This window comes from Mytilus edulis, chromosome 1, assembly GCF_963676685.1.
Source record: "Mytilus edulis chromosome 1, xbMytEdul2.2, whole genome shotgun sequence".
Classification (NCBI taxonomy): Eukaryota; Metazoa; Mollusca; class Bivalvia; order Mytilida; family Mytilidae; genus Mytilus; species Mytilus edulis.
In genome coordinates, this window is record NC_092344.1 from 16,899,611 (window position 1) to 16,922,423 (window position 22,813).

Here is a 22,813-nt window from a genome sequence, read left to right on the forward strand (position 1 = left end):
AAATGAAAGCATTTTGAAAGAATAGATTGGTTCATTAGACAAGATTAACCAGGTTTCAATAATTAATTTTCTCTCTTATTCACATTAATTCATACAATAAGAATGCTGTGGGCACGATTGATATTCAATACCTTTCAAATAGTTCGTTATATAAGGTATATCTAATCATGCACTTCAAACAATTCCTTCATGGGACATCTCTTTCTCTCATAAAAGTTATCTTATTTCTTCACATTTACTTATGTTCTGAGTGAGTTTTCTTAAAACACTAGTTTTTTCTATTGTTCTCTATAATTGGTACAAATATTTATGAACATTTTCTTAAAAAAAGTGACTAGAATTAAGCAATTATACTACACACTAGTAAAATGACACAGTAATGCAGGAGACTAATTATGTTGTCATGTAATTTCATATCCTTGTGGTTGAATATTGAAAGGTTATCGCAGTGGCAATTTACTTAAAACCACATTTTCATATTTTTAAACAAGATTCTAAGAAAAAGGTAAATACTAAGTTCTTGGATTTTGTGGTTCACTTAATTTAATCTTTTTACCTTAAAACCTAAAAAAAAATATATATTTTGTTTATCTGAATCCATTTTTTGTGTTAATACCTGGGTATGATTTTTTCTTCAAATAAAATAAAAAAAAACAATCTGTTCTCTTGAATGAGATTGGATCCTTGTCCAAGCACCTGTTTAACTGCTGAACTGTAGATCTTAGGCCCTAATGACATTTTTTGACTATGCAGGGATGGTGCTCTTAGATCCTTATGATATTTTTTGGCTATTCACGGATGGTGCTTTCAGGGTCTTATGATATTTTTTTACCATGTACAGATGGTGCTCTTAGGTCCTTATGATATTTTTTGACTATGTACGGATTGTGCTCTTAGGTCGTTATGATATCTTTTGACTATTTATGGATGGTGCTCTTAGATCCTTATGATATTTTTTGACTATTTACAGATGGTGCTCTTAGGTCCCTATGATATTTTTTGACTATTTGCAGACCATCTACAAATAGTCAAAAAATATCATAAGGACCTAAGAGCTACGCTTAAGCATGAGATGAATAAGGAGCAGAAGGTCAAAGGTTAAAGCTCTATAAGTGTCTGAACTATTCTACTTCACTTCGTAAGATTGTTTACAAGGTCAAGTGTCTACTAAGCTCTACTTCACTTCGTAAGATTGTTTACAAGGTCAAGTGTCTACTAAGCTATACTTCACACAGGAGCATTTATTTAATAGATCCTATGCAGTTAAAGTAAGGAAGGTCTATCAAAAGGCCTCAATTTACTTAATCAACATAATAAAAACAAAATGAACAAATTAAGGTAATAATAAAAGGAGAGGTGAATCTATGTTTATGAGACAGCTAACCGATAACTAAGACTTTCAAAAAGATTTTTAAAAGTAGATTAGTATGAAGTCATTTTCAAGACATCATTACGGTGTCCATTACAAAGTGTTTACACATTTTTCCTCTTTTCTTTCCAGACCTTACTATAATGGATGATATTAAATTCCTATTTATCGGTGAATCAGCAAATATGACTTGCACGATGATCAACAAACAGACCATTAATAATTACTCTGTCGAAAATTTAAATATCAGAGTAAATAAATGTGGTGAAATAAAGTCAATGCATAGACAAATTGGCCAAAAAAATGGGTCAAAGGAAATTCATGTTAGGGACGTTATTGAAGATTTGCCTTGTAGAGATCAGAAATATTTAGATTACACATGCTTTTATGACAGGAAGAAAAGGGACAGTTGCATTGTGGAAAGAACCTTAATTTATTTCGATTGTAAGATAATTTTATGTAGAACTGTACATTTTGTGAATGTACAATATTATGGTACTGAATATGTCCATTGTTATTTTCTATGTCATCTATAGAGGTCAAACAATAATCAGAGCAACTAAAAGTAATCATTTGAAATATTATTACTCCCATGATTAGTGGCTAGTGATCATTCTTAAGTGCTTAAATAAAGAGACATACATTGTATGCTGCTTATTATGTAGGTTGTTATAGGAACTTAGCGGCTTGCTAGATACGTAGTTTTAGAGTTCTTATAAATCAAAACTGTGAATTTTCTTTCTTTCTTTCCAGAACTTACTCTTACAGAGAACATTCATTTCCTTTTCATTGGTGAATCAGCAAATATGACTTGCTCCATCCAAAAACAGTCCATTCAAAATTTCTCAGCTGCTAATTTCTATGTATCAGTGAAACGATGTGGTGCTAATCACCCACTTCCCAAAACTTTGATTGAGACATCAGACCTTATGGAAATGTATGTTACGGACCCAATCAGGGACCTACATTGTGAAGATCAGAATCAGATAAAGTTGGAATATAAATGTGTTTATGAAACAATGAATGGTTCCAGTTGTCCGGTAGGAGAAACAGACCTTATTTATTTTGATTGTAAGAAAAACTTTTTTCACATTTTAACCCAATATATACCTCTGTTTTATTTGACCGCAGTGGTCTGTGATAACATAATCTGTGATAACATAATTTATTATTGTTTAGGCCTGTCATCATATGTAAACCAAACATTTGACCCCAAAAATCATCTATAAACCAAACATCTGGCCACAAAAATAATCTATAAAACAAACATTTAAAACCTAAAATCATCTATAAAACAAACATTTAACCCCTAAAATAATCTGTAAACCAAACATTTGACCCCTTAAATCATCTATAAAACAAACATTTGACCCCTAAAATCACCTGTAAACCAAACATTTGACCCCTAAAATCATCTGAAAACCAAACATTTGACCCCTAAAATCATCTGAAAACCAAATATTTGACCCTGAAAATCATCTGTAAACCAAACATTTGACCCCTAAAATCATCTGAAAACCAAACATTTGACCCCTAAAATCATCTATAAACCAAATATTTGACCCCTAAAATCATCTTTAAACCAAACATTTGACCCCTATATTTCATCTGTAAACCAAACATTTGACCCCTAAAATCATCTGTAAACCAAACATTTGACCCCTAAAATCATCTGTAAACCAAACATTTGACCACTAAAATCATCTGTAAACCAAACATTTGAACCCTAAATTATCTGTAGGTTAAAAATCTGACCCCAAAAATCTTTCTCTGATTTTCATTTTTGAAATTCTGAATTAAACCTTGATTGAAATACTGAATCTGCAAGAAGATGAGCGTTTTTGTTGCAGTTGTGTTTTTTTGTTAAGATGTCTCCCATCAATGCATGGAGACTGTTATCTTGCATTCATAAGAATTTTTGTGCTTCATTCTGTAAGTATCAATTCACTGCAAAATTACTATTATTCTTTTACTCCAACAATTGCAGTTTGATAAAAATTCTGATCCCATTGCAATTTGTGTCATCAAATCAAATGTTACAACTGAAAAGGAATATATATACCAATACTCATATTGGTATGATGACTAGATTGACTTTCCAAGAGCATTTTAGTCAAATTCTTGACCAGTTGTACTGTTTTCTTTGATGAAACAAATAGGGTCAGAATTTTATTGAACTGAAATAATTTGAATAAAACACTCACAGTCAAGTCATAGTAGAAAGGGTTTTTGTTTGCAATACAATACAAACAAATGTTTGATGGTGAGTTTCTATTTGTTTGCTTTCCCAAAATTAAATATGAGTTATCCTTTTTTTCCAGACTTTACTCTTATTGGTGAATCAGAGGATATTAATTTTTCTTATATTAATGAATCCGTGAATTTTACCTGCTCCATCAATACACAGACAATTCATAATTTCTCAGCTGATAAGTTAACTATCAAAGTGAAAAAATGTGGTGTAACACATAAGTTACTTCCAGGAAGTAATATTACAAATCTTGACATCATAGAAATTTTTGTAAGAGATCAAATTGAAGAGCTATGTGACGAACAAATTTTGTTACATTACAAGTGCTATTATGATGTGAACGAAGAAACCAGTTGTGAGGTGGGAAAGGGAAAAGTCATTCATTTCGATTGTAAGGAATTTTAAATACTTCAAAAAAATAATCCTTTTTGCTGTGATTCTTTAATCATTCATGTCCCAAAGAACAGGGTTCTCAAAAGGATTTGAATTTAGGTGTCCATTTTGTGATACATTCCCATGCTGTCAAGTAGATAATATTACTGCACTGTGGTTGCAGGTTTTTGAGAGCCCTGAAGACATATTACAACATAATTTTATGAGTGGCTTTATAACAAAGTTTTGTCTGCTGTCTGTTAACCTTAAAAAGAGATAAAGTTGCATGTTTGTTTTATTGTTAACCTTGCTTTGGCTCATGACAAACAGCCTGGTTATAAGGGGATTGATGTGGAAAGATTAATAATATTTGGTGGTTTGTCTTTTCAATGGATCTCATCAATTGTGATTCTATATTCCTATGGTTAAATTGAGACCACTATCTTATCAGTCACAACTATTGTCATATTTGAAGTTATTCTTGTCCTGGAATGTTATGAATTAAGAGATAAGAATAATCTTCAAACGTTTAATAATTTATCAGTTTTACTACATTTGAAATTGTGATAAAAAAAGTGTTGTGAAACAAGAAAGTCAAGTACTAAAATCAATATGTCCATGCCCAAAATAAGTATTCAATTGTAACAAATTACATGTACAAGTTTCAAAAAATGTTATTTAACTGCGAAATCTGATTGATTTTTGTTTGGGTATAAATACATATAAATGTTTGTGAAGTCAACTCAAATGACCTTTTCTGGATTATTGCCATATAATGTGAACTTCTTTGTATTGTGTGATTTTAGAAATTCAATCATTACATGTTAATAGGATAATAAATGGCCAACTATTCAAAAATATAACAATTTATTCAACCTTTTATGATAAGTCTTTGAGAATTTAATAAGGTGTGTTATTATTATTTATTTGAGGGTCTAAATCAAAACACAATGATCAACACCAAATACAAAACTTTTCCATCTTCATAAACAGGCATGAAATATTTGCCACTGGACATTACGCAATTTACAATTAATCAATACATATTGTATGTATATAATCCCTTATTCTCAAAGAGGGGAAATGTCAAGAGTATGCAAGCAAATGAAGTTAATTTTTCCAGGTATAGAATTTTATGGGTTGAGAACTACATAAAGACTTGCATGTATAAAGTCTATGACTAGGATTAGTCCATTATTAGTTTTTTTTTATCAAAATTAAAAAAAAACTGTAAATCTTCCAAAAGAAAAAGTATGTCCAACAAACTGAAATGCACTGGCACCTCCATTTATTACTGCTAACATTGAAATGTAATGAAACTAAATAATGTATTAACCTGCAAAAAAATGCATTTTAAATACACAAACTACAGATTTGACTTGTTTATAATCCATGTCTTCTCAGTAACATTAACACATGCTTGAATTGAATTATATGGGAGTGAATAAATTAAAACCCCTCCAATAGAGATACAGTTCAGGACAATAAAACACAAAACATAATACAATCAGATTATTCAAAAATAGTCCATTGTAACTCTATCGTAAACCGCCCACACTCTATAAAAATCCATTACAGTTTGAAAAATAGGTGTGTTGTAGGTCTTTTGAATGATTTACTGATGATAACATTATGTAAACTAAAAAAACTTGTATCCAACTGATAGATAGATAAACTGTTTTATAGAACATAGATTATTCCAATAAATAGCTCTAAACTCCTTGTAAGTGCAGATTTTTGCTCCTTGTTGAAGTTCATCAAGATGTTCAAAACATTCTTATCATTATAAATGTTCCACTGCACCAGACTGGATAAGAATACTATTTGATCGAGACACATTGTATAAATTCGATCGTTCCCTTTTGATAAAATAAAAAAAATTATGTTCAGATATTATCATTAGTTCTAATTAGATTTGATTATTCTTTTAAACCAAAAAGGGTAAAGATCTTGGAATCTTATGGGAAGATTTTTGTTATTTTTCCTTACTTTATTAATTATTTTTGGATCTGATCTATTTTTGATATGCCAACTTCTGTTTAGGGGGACAATAAATTATCTACCAGTTCATGAATTAACCATTTTTTGTTTAGAACTGAATGGGATATATATATATCATATACCATGTTTAGATGTATTTTGATTGAGAATCAGTTAGGCCATATCATAAATAGATATAAGAATATGTGGTATGAGTGCCAATGAGACTACTCTCCTACCAAGTCACAATTTGTAAAAGAAAAATCATTATAGGTTAAAGTAAGGTCTTCAACACAGAGCCATGGCTCAAACTGAACTGTAAGCTATAAAGGACCCCATAAATGACTAGTGTAAAACCATTCAAACAAATCTATATAAAAAACAAGAAACACTTACGAACCACATCAACAAACGACAACTACTGAATATCAGGTTAATAAAATGAAATTAGTAAAATTTACATTAGTCTGTTTGATAATGTTCCCCTCTGAAAAGAAAAGTTAAAATGAAACGACTGTATTGGTGGTGTAAGTCATATCATGCTGTACTTCTCACTCTGGTGTATACCACAACTTCAAATTTGTCAGTAACTTACTCAAGTAACACTGTTGAATTGATGCTATATGTAATTTTAACATTATTTAAAACAATGCATTTAAAAAAACTGTTGACATTGATTTTTGTATATGTTTGTTTTAGATCATTTATTTTTCTTTTATTATGACCTTCATTATGTAACATTTAGTAAACTTAAAGTTATTCTCTCAAGTTTAAAATTAAAAAAAAAACAGTAACCTCATTTACCTAATTTTGGGGAATATTTATTCAAAGTCATCCTATCTATTTATACTTTATTTTTCATATATATAAGCCTTATATACAGCAATGTATGAAAAAAAAATTGGCCAAACAATTTTATTTTTTAACTTTTGCACATGAATATGTAAAATACGTTTTTTTTTTTTATTAAAGTCCCTTACTACCTTAGGGAATTGGATATACATAGAAATGTATTTTTGCCAAAGCATGCTTAAAGTAACGCTATCAATCACTGCTATAGTAACTGCCTGATGCACTGAACTCCTGAGAGAATAACTTTTTGTATAATATTTCATTTCCACTGATTAAGGGTTAGTAATTTTTTATGAATTTCTCAAATATTTTATAGCAACCATAAACTGAAGATATAACCAGAACTGATATAACATTCACAAAACATGTTTTACTGCACCAAATACTCATTTGACAATTAATGTCCATAAAGTGATGCTCAAGGTGAAAAACTTTGTAAATCAAAAACATATATTTCAACATTGGAGAGCTTATAAAACAGAAAATAACCTTAAGAAAAGCAAATATAGGGACAGTTTTAAATGATTAAATGAAATCAACTTACAATAGGAAACAAAAAACATATAACTTTTATATTGCAACTGTGACGTTTAAAGCATATTCTTAATTTTATATGTAATTAGTGTATTTATGCATAGAGTAAATTTATATTTTATCATGACATTTTGTAGTTCCACCTTCTCCGGTGAATAAAAGTTTTCGCTGCCTAGCGTATAACTGGTTGAAAATGACATGCTGGTTTGACCTTGGAGTTGTGTACCGAGGATGGAATGTTCCAGGTTATACAAAGGTTGATATAAAAGTCAAATATGGCATCTTGTAAGTAAATATATTAGCAAAGGAGGGGCTAAAGATATCAGAGGGACAGGCAAACTCCAAGATTGAAAAATAAACTGACAATACCGGGGCTAAAAATGACAAAGATAAACAATAATAGTACACAAGACACAACATAGAAAAATAAAGACTAAGCAACACAAACCCCACTAAAAACTGGGGTTGATCTCAGATGAAAAAATGTTCGAAAACATCTTTTGGACCCTCTCTTGACAGAACTTTCACAGATATACCCCATCATAAAGAGACAAAATTTATGAAAAACAATGTCCAAAAAAGTAAGAAGAAACCCTATCGAAAGTACTGTAAATTCATAAACTGTTGCAATGTTTTTATCAATGTGAAAAATTTGTATTTATAACTTCAGCAGTATTTTTCTTTCGCAAAACAGGCCTCAACATGTACAACACAACATGATATATTCAACAGTAATTTGGTGACCAATGATAGAAGACAACACAGTTAAGCTATGTCTTACTTATAAAATATACAAACACATAAATTTCCACAATGATCATGTGAAAGATCAGGATTTTCAAATGAGTTTATAGATTCCACCCCTGGAACAAGTGTGTTACCATATAGATCTCCACTCCAGACAGTAAGATTTTGATATTTAAAGCATGAGGTTTTCTGAGCTATTTTAATGATTAGAATTTTTAAAACTAGAGAGTGGAGAAATATTGAAATACACTAGAATTATAGTGGAGAAATATTGAAATACACTAGTTATAGTGGTGGAAACTGTTTCTTTATTGATTTTTATCCTTCATTTTTTGAAAATTTGCAGTAAGTTGTGTTATTTATATGTGTCTTTTTCATGACCTCACAATAGGAAAATCAAGAAAAATGACATCATAATAAAATTTTGACCAAATGTTTGCCGAAAACAGTTATTTCACTAGTGTGCATGGAGAACAAATTTTTCACAATCGGTTGGGTAATGTGAAAATAGTGAAAGAATAGTAATTTTCTGCTGTTGGTCAGATTGATGATTGATAGATGTTTGGTGTTTAACTCCACTTTCTGAACAAATAAATATTGGCTGTTTGTGGTGTCAGGAGACAACCATCACTTTCTACAGGAAGATAAGTAATCTTAGTCTATGAAGATTCAAGTTGAAAGCACCTGTCAAGGGTGGGGTTCTAACATACAAAGCCTGCGTTGACTGGCTAATGATTCAGTAGATTAACGACTTAGACCACTCAGTTGCCAAGGCTGACCTGCTGCTGGTCAGATGGATTTATAGATCTGGATTTTGAAAGAGCGATGAAATAGTGATCAGTTAATATTCTCATTATTTGAGTCCTTAGAGTTTCAATTTGCATTAACAGTTAAAATATTCATATATCTCAGCAATAATTTTATATTTAAACTTTTGAATGATATACGGTTAGTTCAATTCTTTATGATTTTTATTTCAGAGGAATGACAGAAGAACTAGAGGAGCAGTACATAAAAAGAGATGGCACTTGTTTAAAAATTAGCATTCTAAACAACAAATTTACGCTCCTCAATGTGCAAATGGATATTAATATTACAAATGAGGCACGGAAAGTTTCTAACATCAGCATATTTAAATTTAACCCCAGAGATTTTGGTAGGTAAAAACTTAAAACCAATATATTTAATTACAGTAACATTCACACACAAAAAAATACACTAAATATTAATATTTCGAAATGATATTCCAGTCACTGGCAAAAACAGGTTTAAGACCTTGGAATAAACATGCAGACTTGAAAAAAGATTTATTATCCATCCCCGTTTGTTAACATGTATTTGAAAATGAGAAAATTAAACATTATATATTGTTGGACATAATCAGAGATGTTTTAAAAATTGATTTATAAGCAGGTAGAAAAAATGACAGGCCTATGTCCTTGTATTTGAGATATAATTGATTAAAAATTTGTCTGGAATTGATTTTCTCTAGATTTTTATACTCATTTAACATTTGCACCTGTTTTCTTTTATGCCCGCGTCACACTGTCCCGATTTTTACGCCGATGGCAACACGATTATGGAAATTTTCAAAATTGGGACTTATCGTATCCAGATCTGGCTATTCGTAGTGCCATCTTTAACCATTGTAGAACCATCGGCCACTTTTTCTAGCCTTCGGGGACAACTTCGGGAAGGGTTCTAAATTTTTTAACATGTTAAAAAATCCCCGAAAGGTGTGTCCGATGTTTAGGGTTTGTATTGAGTTCGTATCACCATCCTCACCATCGCAATGTCACCGGGAATGCATCTTTGAACATCGTATTGCATTCCTGTTTCCATCGTTTCTATCGGGCAGTTTTGACATTACGATGTCTACACGAATGAATCACGAAGCTAACCAAAGGTCTTACGATGGCAACACGACTTCGTGAAGACCTTGTAATCCCGTCGTGATGCCATCGAATAAAAGTAGGAAGGTGACAAGATGGAACTACGACGGCAATAAATCCAGCTAAATGTAAGTTAATTTTCGCAATTAAATACATTTAAAGTGCCATGCGTGATATGCACTGGTCAGTCTAATACGACAGTTAAGAAAGACGTTCACAAAACATGGACCTCATATCATATGATTCTATGAGAACAAGAAAGGCGTCAGCGTTGTTTCTATTAATTCAAATGGAACAAGAAGAGCAGGTATTACAGGGTCAGGATTTACTTTTACAAATAAAATATTATTTTTTGTCAATTTTTCATATCAAATAACCATCTATATCATTATGATATTCTCCTGGATAGAGCTCTTTTCGAATAAAAGGGATCAGCGAACCCATTACCTTACCTTTAAGATAGATCAGTAAACATGGGCATAATTATGGGTGATTATTCAGACTAGTGCACACATTTTACAGTTCAAACAAGGCAATGCCGAGCGTGGCATCCCCTCTTATGTAACATATTGGGGACAAATGTGGACACTATATTTGTATATGACACATGCAGAAAATGGTAAATTGTATACGCATATTTGATACATAAACTATTTTTTTAGAAATCAACTAAATTATTCAGTAACTGGAAATACCCACGGTCTTCCGTCTTATGATTAAATCAAAAATTAAATGTACAATATAATATATATTCAATATTGATCAAACAATTTAAAACGCATGATGACTTCGGCATATAATTTAAATGCATCGTAAGCTGTACACGACGTCTTTTAGACATCGTATGGCCATCGCGCCATCATTGTAATCCATTGTGTAGCCTTCGTAATCCATCTTGTAGGCTTCAGCTGAGATAGGAAGCTTAAATATCGTCTTCGGTTAACCTTCGTATGTCCATCTTTTGCTATCGTATATACTTTCGGCACCCTCGTATAGACTTCGTTACTCATCGTACTTGCTTCAGTCACTTTTGGGTATTTTAACGAGATCGGGACCAACTTCGTACGAACTTACAATTTTCGCATTCGGGTGTCCATCGTATATAAAAATCGGGACAGTGTGACGCAGGCATTAAGAACTATGATATAAACAACAAGGATTTTATAAGACTTTTATAAATTGTGTTTTAAACTACAATTTTTTTGTTAAATCTATTATGTAGTTAATTTTTTTCAGATTTTAAACTTTGTTTCATCAAAATTTTTTAAGTTCTTTGATATTCTGCATCTAGCTGTTTTAAACTACAATTTTTTTGTTAAATCTATTATGTAGTTAATTTTTTTCAGATTTTAAACTTTGTTTCATCAAAATTTTTTAAGTTCTTTGATATTCTGCATCTAGCCATGTCTTAAGATTTTGGATATTGGACCAGAAAAGAAAAATGTCTAATTTTAAATTTTTAAGTTCTTTAAACTTGAATATTGTGTCCATACTTTCCCAACTAACTGTCTCAGGGTTTGTATCAAGCTGTGCCCTGCAGAATATTTTATTTTAAAATAAATTACAAAAGAAATAAAAGATGTTTGGCATGCTCTTTATCATTTATATTTATTGTTGTACATAAATTGGGCCATTGGGTTACTCGTTTGAATTGTTTTACATTTGTCATTTCGGGGCCTTCTATAGCTATACCTAAGTATGCGGTATGGGCTTCCCTAATTGTTGAAGGCTGTTTAGTGACCTATAGTGATAATTTCTGTGTCATTTGGTCTCTTGTGGAGAGTTGTCTCATTGGCAATCATACCACATCTTCTTTTTTTTTTATAAAAGTAAGTAAGTTTATTATTTATTATAGTGGCATGTGTTTTTTTTTAAATTATTATATAATACAGTAAAATATAAAACGATAATTAGAACACCCGACCCTTTGGGTCTGTAAGTCACTTTTAACATTAATGTCAATGGTACGACAAACAAAGTATATAAATATTTACTAAATTACAGATAGCATTAAAACGAAAAAACTATTGCCCAAAAGAAAAAAGATTTCAAATTCATTTTTATTAAAGACTATGTTCCAAAAATAATTAAGGTTGTACCAAACATTTTCACTTAAATTAATTTGGCTTGTTTAATTTTCATAAAATTTTGACAAAATGTGCACTAAATGGACCATATGACAAAAAATATCAAAATTTTGAAAAAACTTGAACCATGCACACACTTTATTCGAAAATTTTCGTTGGACTAACAGTAAGTTTTGATTAACACCAATTTTGATCATTGAGAAGCCTAATCTTTCGTGAACAATAGAATGTAATTCAACCTTTCTGCTGATTTTGATACGACTGCAAAATTTTTGCAGTGATTTTGATGTCGTGGTAGTCAGCGTCATCCCTGACACTTGGTTTCCGGACAATACCTTTAGTATAAGTGAATAGAAATCTATGAAATTTAACACAAGGTTTATAACAACAAAAGGAAGATTGGGATTGTTTTTAGTGGTTGTGGTCCTTACAGTTTAGGAATTAGGGGCCAAAATGGGGCCCAAATAAGCATTTTTCTAGTTTCCAGACAGTATTTTATGGAATGGTGTATGGATCTCTCTAAAATTATACCAGAAGGTTCCATACCAGAAAGGGATGGATATGAATTAATTAATTTAATTAATTTGCTCTAACAAAGGGTTGGGTGAGATGCAAAAAAAAAAACATTGGGAGGGGGGGGGGGGGGGTCAATTCGCAACAGCATGGTGTATTGCACAATAGCAAAAAATTGAATATAAATTTCAATCATGTAACCAATTCTTAGTACTTTGGCTACAGTTGTTCTGTGTCAGTAACCTATTATGTGTCAAATATTGAAATACAATCCAAATTCAGACCTGTATCAAGTGCAAAATATTGTGTCCATTTTTGCCCCAACTGTTCAGAGTTGAACCTCTGCGGTCAAATCCAGCTTTGCTGGGCAAAGCAATTTATTACAGAGTTATCTCCCTGTAGTGTATTGTACCCCCTTTTCATAGTTAAAAATAACATCTGTAATTGTTTATGGGACTACTGGTACTAAAATGATTGTTTTCTTTACAGTTAAACCAGCTCCAATTGAAAACTTGAAATATATTGAGAAAAATTCAACTGCAATCAAACTTGAATGGTACCATTCTAACTCACAGATGTCCAAAAAGTTCCGAATTCAATACAGCTCTGAATATGATCCAAAGGGGAGCTGGATGGTAAGGAATCTTGCCTTGATATATAGTTCTGTATTAGTATGTTTCAGTTTACGTATTTTGTCGTACAGTCATTTCATGTTCCGATGTGTATTCACGTTATTCATAATTGTTTCATATAAATTGTTCATCTAACCTATTCAATGAAATGAAATACATATATAAAGTGTGGCTAAGAAAACATATTTCAAATTTTATATATTACAAAAAAATCAGTAAGTTTGTTTGTTTGTATATTTTTAGCAAAAGGAATATGTTCAAATATATCCGAGATCGGTAGGCAGCATGATATATTGTTTATTAGGGTCGCACTGTAATTCCTATGTTATGTTGCTGGTTGTTTTTCTGAGTTGCTTTATTTTTGTTACCATACACCCTATATTATGTTATTTTGGATCAGGGATTTTCAGTACCAATTTGTGATTCCTTTGTTATGTAGCTTGTTTATATTTATGTATGAACTGTATATTTGTCTGTGGTATTTATTTATTTCTTGAATGAAATTAAGCTTTTTGGGATGGTCTACACCAAATAAGGCTGTCATTTTTGAATGCAGGTATCATGTGCAATTTTTTTTACAGTTTTATTGTCTCTCTTGACGGCGTCAAAAAGTGAGACATAGGTATGCTGTTTCCGGCGTCGGCGACAGCGGCGTCAACAATGTATTAATTGTGATTAGGTTGAGTTTTTGATGAACTACTAGTGGTAAGTCAAAGATGGTATGCAGTTGTATAAGTATTGGCACATCTCATTACTATGGAGATTATTTGACCCCGCCCCCTCAGTTATGTTCTATTGACTTTGAAACTTTTGCTTAGTTTTCATGTATTAGTTTGTGATTAGGTCAGTTTATAGGGAACCACTAGTGGTAAAGTAATGATAATTGGTATGCAGTTGTAAAAGCATCATCATATCTCATTTCCATGGAGATTATTGTGCCCAAACCCTCATTTATGGTCTATTGACTTTGAAATTTTTGCTTAGTTTTAATGTATTAGTTTGTGATTAGGTCAGTTTATTGGGAACCATTAGTCGTGGGTTAATGATATTTGGTATGCAGTTGTATAAGCATTTGCAAACCTCATTTCCATGCAGATTATTTGGCCCTGCCTCCGCAGTCATGGTCTATTGACTTTGAATCTTTTGCTTAGTTTTCATGTATTAGTTTGTGATAAGGTCAGTTTATGGGGAACCAGTAGCGGTAGGTCAATGATACTTGGTATGCAGTTGTATTAACATTGGCACATTTCATTACCATGGAATTTTTTTTACCCTCCCCCTCAGTTAAGGTTTATTGACTTCGAAATTTTGCTTAGTTTACATGTATTAGTTTGTGTTTCGATTTGTTTAAAGAGAACTACTTATGATAAGTCAATGGTATTTGGTATGCAGTTGTATTAGCATTGGCACATCTCATTTCCATGGAGATTGTTAAGCCATGTACCTTTAGTCATAGTTCATTGACTTTGAATATTTGCTGAGCTTACATGTTAAAGTGTTGCTATTTTTTATTTTAACATTTGCATTATCAAAAATTACAAAAAGCGAGACATATCTCTGTGATAACAGTTTATATCTATTTATGTTTCATTGACTAAATTTTCCTATATTTACCTCACAATAACACTGTAAATACATAAAGTTTTGCAAAGTTTTTATTATTGTTTTTCATTTTTTGAACTTATTCTTTTTGGTCTTTAAAACCCATGTAACAAATCATGCATGGTCTTTTCCATACCTATACAAATGATGGATCAGGACTGTATTTTGAGCTTATTTAGTAGCTCACATTTTTTATCACTTGACGTCCAGCATCCGGCGTCCTGAACTTTTACAAATATTTTCTTCTCTGAAACTAATGGGCCAAATTTAACCAACTTGGCCACAATCATCATTGGGGTATCTAGTTTAAAAATGTGTTCGGTGACCCTGCAAACCAACCAAGATGGCCGCCATGGCTAAGATTAGAACATAGGGGTAAAATGTAGATTTTGGCTAATTACTCTGAAACCAAAGCATTTAGAGCAAATCGACATGAGGTAAAACTGTTTATCAAGTGAAGATCTGACAACCGGTTGTTGGGTTGCTGCCCCTGAATTGGTAATTTTAAAGAAATTTTGTCGTTTTTGGTTTTTATCTTGAATACTATTATAGATAGAGATAAACTGTAAACAACACAATGTTCAGCAAAGTAAGATCTACAAATATGTCAACATCACAAAAATGGTCAGTTGACCCCTTAAGGAGTTATTGCCCTTTATAGTCATTTTTTACCAATTTTTCATAAATTTTTGTAATCTTTTACAAAAATCTTCTCTTCTGAAACTACAAGGCCAAATTTTACCAAACTTGGCCACATTTATCATTGGGGTATCTTGTTTAAAAATGTGTGCGGTGACCCAGCTGACCAACCAAGATGGCCACCATGGCTAAAAATAGAACATAGGGGTAAAATGTAGATTTTGGCTTATAACTCTGAAACGAAAGCATTTAGAGCAAATCTGACAAGGAGTTAAATTGTTAATCAAGTTAATATCTATCAGCCCCGAAATTTTCAGATGAATCAGACAACTGGTTGGTGGGTTGCTGCCCCCCAATTGGTAATTTTTAAAGAAATTTTGGCATTTTTGGATATTATCTTGAATACTATTATAGATAGAGATAAATTGTAAACAGCAATAATGTTCAGCAAAGTAAGATCTACAAATAAGTCTCATGACCAAAAAGGTTTGTTGACCCCTTAAGGAGTTATTGCCCTTTATAGTCAATTTTTAATATATTCATTAATTTGGTAAATTTTTGTAAATTTTGACAAAATAATTTCCTCTGTTACTAATGGGCGAAGTTCATTATGGATAGAGATAATTGTAAGTAGCAAGGACTTTGCATCAACATCATCAAAACACAATTTTGTCATGAATCCATCTGTGTCCTTTGTTTAATATGCACATAGACCAAGGTGAGCGACACAGGCTCTTAAGAGCCTCTCTAGTCCTAGTTTTATTTATAATTTGATTGGATCCTGCCATGAATTAAAATGGAATTTGAGTTTTTATGTTGATGAATTTTGAAACAAGTCCTAGGTATAGTCTTTGAAATCTTTCAATGTTAATTGTGGTTAATATTTTATTATAATTTTATTCAGCAGAAATATAGTAAACTAGCTTTGCCTGTATGTGATATCATTTAATATTATGCATAAAATTGTGTAAAATATGTATTTCAAATCTTAGCTTTGCTATATTGTGTCATTACAAGCAGTAAGCTGGTTATTGATTTTTGTAATTATTATATTAGGAGACAGATCTAGAGATACCAAAAGACAGAATCCTCAGTATAATAGAAAATTTTAAGAAAACATTATATGGTTGTAACGTAAGAACGAAGCTGTTTAATTTTGCCTTAAACTGTTCAAATATCTCTAACACCATTGTTCATAAACAAATATTGTGTTATATCAATGGCAACATGCATTTGTTCCTCTAAAAAGAAGCTCTTTTGGAACATTACATTTACTGTAGTTCTTTGATATATCTGTTCTTGTTGAACCAATTATCCATACCCTAGTCTTTGATTTGTCAGGAACAGTTATAGTAATATGTCTTTCAACGGAAGTAATACTATAGAATATTTCTTACATTTGGAACTAATATTATGAAGGAACATTTATTTCATAACATGTGCAAATATGGATCAGTGATCACTTATATAGATATGGTAAAACATTATTTCATGACCAACCTGCTCTAAATAATTTCATATCCTGATAAACATATCCTAAATAAATGATTATATTCTAAACTATGTCAAATCATGATGCACTAATCCGTAAGGCTTAACCATACATAGTCATGGATCATCTACCATTAACATACCAAATTCACATTGATTGATCATTAACCATGCGTAGTCATGATTCACTTTCCATTAACATGCCAGATCCTAAATCACTGATCATTAATCATGCCTAGTCCTGAATCACCAACCATTAACATGCCAAATCCTAAATCACTGATCATTAATAATGCCTAGTCCTGAATCACCAACCATTAACATGTCAAATCCTAAATCACTGATCATTAATCATGTCTAGTCCTGATCCACCTACCATTAATATGCTAAATCATGATTTACTGATCCTTAGCCTTGGTAAGTCCTTAATCACTTATCATTAATCATGCCTAGTTCTAAATAACATACCATTAACATGCTTAATCATGATTCACTGATCCTTAGCCTTGGTAAGTCCTGAATCACTGATCATTAATCATGCCTAGTCCTAAATCATCTACCATTAACTTGCTAAATCATGATTCACTGATCTTTAGCCTTGATAAGTCCTAAATCACTGATCATTAATCATGCCTAGTCCTAAATCACCTACCATTAACATGCTAAATCATGATTCACTGATCCTAAGCCTTGATAAGTCCTATATCACTGATCATTAATCTTGCTTAGTCCTGAATCAACTATCATTAACATGCTAAATCATGATTCACTGATCCTTAGCCTTGCTAAGTACTTGAACACTGAACCTTAACCATACCTAGTCCTTAATCACCAACAATAAACATGCCAAATCATAATTTTACTGATCCTTAGCCTCGCTAAGTCCTTAATCACTGATCATTAATCATGTCTAGTCCTGAATCACCTACCATTAACATTTCAATCATGATTCACTGATCCTTCACTATGCTTAGTCCTTAATCACTGATCATTAACCATATCCAGTGCTGGATCACCTACCATTTACATGTCAAATCATGATTTACTGATCCCTAATCATGCTTAGTCCTGAATCATTGAGTTTAAATCATGCCTAGTCCTGAATCGCCTACCATAAACATGTCAAATCATGATTCATTAATCCTTTACTATGCTTAGTCCTGAATCATTGATCATAAATCATGCCTAGTCCTGTTTCGCCTACCATTAATATGTCAAATCATGATTCACTGATCCTTAACTATGCTTAGTCCTGAATCATTGATCATAATCATGCCTAGTCCTGCTTCACCTAGCCTTAATATGTCAAATCATGATTCACTGATCCTTAACTATGCTTAGTCCTGAATTACTGATCAGTAACCATACCTAGTCCTGGATCAGTGATCACTTATATAGATATGGTAAAACATTATTTCATGACCAACCTGCTCTAAATAATTTCATATCCTGATAAACATATCCTAAATAAATGATTATATTCTAAACTATGTCAAATCATGATGCACTAATCCGTAAGGCTTAACCAAACATAGTCATGGATCATCTACCATTAACATACCAAATTCACATTGATTGATCATTAACCATGCGTAGTCATGATTCACTTTCCATTAACATGCCAGATCCTAAATCACTGATCATTAATCATGCCTAGTCCTGAATCACCAACCATTAACATGCCAAATCCTAAATCACTGATCATTAATCATGCCTAGTCCTGAATCACCAACCATTAACATGTCAAATCCTAAATCACTGATCATTAATCATGTCTAGTCCTGATCCACCTACCATTAATATGCTAAATCATGATTTACTGATCCTTAGCCTTGGTAAGTCCTTAATCACTTATCATTAATCATGCCTAGTTCTAAATAACATACCATTAACATGCTTAATCATGATTCACTGATCCTTAGCCTTGGTAAGTCCTGAATCACTGATCATTAATCATGCCTAGTCCTAAATCATCTACCATTAACTTGCTAAATCATGATTCACTGATCTTTAGCCTTGATAAGTCCTAAATCACTGATCATTAATCATGCCTAGTCCTAAATCACCTACCATTAACATGCTAAATCATGATTCACTGATCCTAAGCCTTGATAAGTCCTATATCACTGATCATTAATCTTGCTTAGTCCTGAATCAACTATCATTAACATGCTAAATCATGATTCACTGATCCTTAGCCTTGCTAAGTACTTGAACACTGAACCTTAACCATACCTAGTCCTTAATCACCAACAATAAACATGCCAAATCATAATTTTACTGATCCTTAGCCTCGCTAAGTCCTTAATCACTGATCATTAATCATGTCTAGTCCTGAATCACCTACCATTAACATTTCAATCATGATTCACTGATCCTTCACTATGCTTAGTCCTTAATCACTGATCATTAACCATATCCAGTGCTGGATCACCTACCATTTACATGTCAAATCATGATTTACTGATCCCTAATCATGCTTAGTCCTGAATCATTGAGTTTAAATCATGCCTAGTCCTGAATCGCCTACCATAAACATGTCAAATCATGATTCATTAATCCTTTACTATGCTTAGTCCTGAATCATTGATCATAAATCATGCCTAGTCCTGTTTCGCCTACCATTAATATGTCAAATCATGATTCACTGATCCTTAACTATGCTTAGTCCTGAATCATTGATCACTAATCATGCCTAGTCCTGCTTCACCTAGCCTTAATATGTCAAATCATGATTCACTGATCCTTAACTATGCTTAGTCCTGAATTACTGATCAGTAACCATACCAAGTCCTGAATCATCTACCATTAACATGCTAAATTATGATTCACTGATCCTTAGCCTTGATAAGTCCTAAGTCACTGATCATTAATCATGCCTAGTCCTGAATCACCTGCCATTAACATGCTAAATCATGATTCACTGATCCTTAGCCTTGTTAAGTCCTTAATCACTGATCATTAATCATGCCTGGTCCTTAATCACCTGCCATTAACATGCTATATTATGATTCACTGATCCTTAGCCTTGATAAGTCCTAAATCACTGATCATTAATCATGTTTAGCCCTGAATAACCTACCATTGACATGTCAAATCATGATTTACTGATCCCTAACCATGCTTATTCCTGAATCACTGATCAATAATCATGCCTAGTCCTGAATCCTCTACCATTAATATGTCAAATCATGATTCACTGATCCTTAACTATGCTTAGTCCTGAATCATTGAGTATAAATTATGCCTAGTCCTGAATCCCCTACCATAAACATGTAAAATCATTATTCACTGATCCTTTACTATGCTTAGTCCTGAATCACTGATCAATAACCATACCTAGTCCTGAATCACTGATCATTAAACATACCTAGTCCTGAATCACCTTAGTACTATTTACATTCCAAATCCTGATTCACTTATCCTTATCCAAACCTTGTCCTGAATCACCTACCATTAACATCCCAAAATTCTGATTCACTAATCTTTAACCATGCTTAGTCCTGAATCACTGATCCTTAGCCATACCTAGTCCTGAATCACCTACCATCTAAATATAAAATCCTGATTCACTGATCCTTAACCATGCTTAGTCCTGAATCACTGATCCTTAACCATGCTTAGTCATGAATCACTGAACCTTAACCATGCCTATTCCTGAATCACCTACCATTTAAATACCAAATCCAGATTCACTGATCCTTAATCACACCTTATTATATATTAGATACCTATACCATGTCCAACCTTGAATGGAACGGTTTACCAATATCCAATCCTGATTGACATACCAAGGTACTTCATATAATTACCAATAGTTAGTCCTGATTCATGTGTGTTGTTAGCAGGTTAAAACAGTACAACATAATTTTTGTTATTGCAAGGTTAAGATCCCCAATCCTAAACCATAGATATAGATATACTGAATTGGAATGATAAGATCGTTCAAGTGTAACATAGCGTTTGTTTCCAGTAGCATGAATCTCTCCCTAAATATTTTTAATTGTTTTAAAAATATCTTTATAACTGATATCCCAACCCCTAAACCATATATTTATATATTGTTGGTTGCCTCAACATGCCTTCTAAAATAAGTTTGACTTCATAACATAAGTTTAAAATTGACTAAGTATAGATTTTCAGAATAAAATTATTTTAAGTTAATTTGATGCAATGAAATTTTTTTTATGTTTGCACTGATTCATTGTTAGGAATTTGAACAGTTTAGTTAAAAAAAATAACAACATTGACCAAAATTAGTGTGTTACTTTGTTTGCAATATCCAGTCTAAAACCATTAATTGCTGATTGATTGATTTATACAAAGTTTAAATATTTAAAAAAAAGTTTTAATAGAGTGTATGTTGGCTTTCTGAATGCATGGAGGTGTCGGGAATAATTGTGATTTAATGCAATTGTGGTTGTTTGTTTACATGATATAAATTGAATTTTTATACAGGCAATTTTATGTTAGTTTATATAAAGATTAGACAGCATTAAATTTTGATGCAAGATTAAAATAAATTTGAGAAATACTTAAAGTTGTGTGAAATTTGAATTTACATGATATAAATCTAATTTAATGTCAGCAAATTTTGCCTGTGTAAAGTGTGTGCTTATATTGATTTAAAACTAAGCTTTAATTTTGTACAGGAAACACTTAAATGATTCTTAGAAATAAACTTTACATGTTATTAGTGACCTGTCAATCCAATTAGTCATTACTTAACTGTCCAGTGTAGGCTCTGATAAAATAAGAAAATTGTGAGTTCTTTCTACCAAAATTTGTCAACCCTGTTTTAAAGATTTGTTGCATGAAAATCAGCAGTCTGTTAGTCTTTTTATTTCAATTATGCAGATGAATAGTATTCCTTTTTAGCTCACCAGGCCCAAAGGGCCAGGTGAGCTTTTCTCATCACTTGGCATCCGGCATCCAGCTTCCTTAAACTTTCACAAAAATCTTCTCCTCTGAAACTACTTGGCCAAATCTAATCAAACTTGGCCACAATCATCAATAGGGTATCTAGTTTAAAAAATGTGTCCAGTGACCCAGCCAACCAACCAAGATGGCCGCCATGGTATAAACAGAACATAGGGGTAAAATGTTGATTTTGGCTTACATCTCTGAAACCAAGCATTTAGAGCAAATCTGACATGGGGGGGGGGGGGGGGGGGGGTGAACTGTTTATCAGGTCAGGATCTATCTGTCCTGAAATTTTCAGATGAATCGGACAAGCCGTTGTTAGGTTGCTGCCCCTGAATTAGTCATTTTAAGGAAATTTTGCCGTATTTAGTTATTATCTTGAATATTATTATTGGTAGAGGTAAACTGTAAACAGCATTATTATAGATAGAGATAAACTGTAACCAGCAATAATGGAAAGCAAAGTAAGTTCTACAAATAAGTCAACATGACCCAAATGGTCAGTTGACCCCTTAAGGAGTTATTGCCCTTTTATAGTCAATTTTTAACAAAAATCTTCTTCTTTGAAACTACTAAGATGAATTTAACCAAAGTTGTAAACAATCATAAATTGTGCCTTAACCAACATGGCTGACATGGCTAATAATAGTACATAGGGTAAAATGCAGTTTTTGGCTCACATATCTAAACCCAAAGCATTTCGAGCAAATCTTTCAGAAACAAAATTGTTCATTAGGTCAAGATCTATCTACCCTTAAATTTTCAGACCATTCAGGCAATCCGTTATTGGGTTGCTGCCCCTAAATTGGTAATTTAAAGAAAAAATTTCAGCTTTTGGTTATTATCTTGAATATTATTATAGATAGAGATAAACTGTAAACAGCATTATTATAGATAGAGATAAACTGTAAACAGCAATAATGGAAAGC

The 22,813-nt window shown here is 32.1% G+C and overlaps 1 protein-coding gene across 17 annotated transcripts in view; it reads left to right on the forward strand.

Moving 5' to 3' along the window:
• Positions 1–22,813, forward strand: part of LOC139525967 (interleukin-6 receptor subunit beta-like) — a 73,481-nt gene that overhangs the window by 15,631 nt on the left and 35,037 nt on the right. For 2 of the 17 annotated variants that reach the window (XM_071321196.1, XM_071321199.1), the window contains exons 4-8: positions 1,502–1,813; positions 7,496–7,643; positions 9,086–9,261; positions 13,087–13,232; positions 13,473–13,505. In XM_071321196.1, the coding sequence (XP_071177297.1) occupies positions 1,502–1,813; positions 7,496–7,643; positions 9,086–9,261; positions 13,087–13,232; positions 13,473–13,505 (815 nt within the window). Of the gene's footprint in view, positions 1–1,501; positions 1,814–2,122; positions 2,441–7,495; positions 7,644–9,085; positions 9,262–13,086; positions 13,233–13,472; positions 13,506–16,526; positions 16,605–22,813 lie in introns of all 17 variants that reach the window. The other 15 variants (XM_071321172.1, XM_071321178.1, XM_071321185.1 and 12 more) reach the window with 8 other exon arrangements.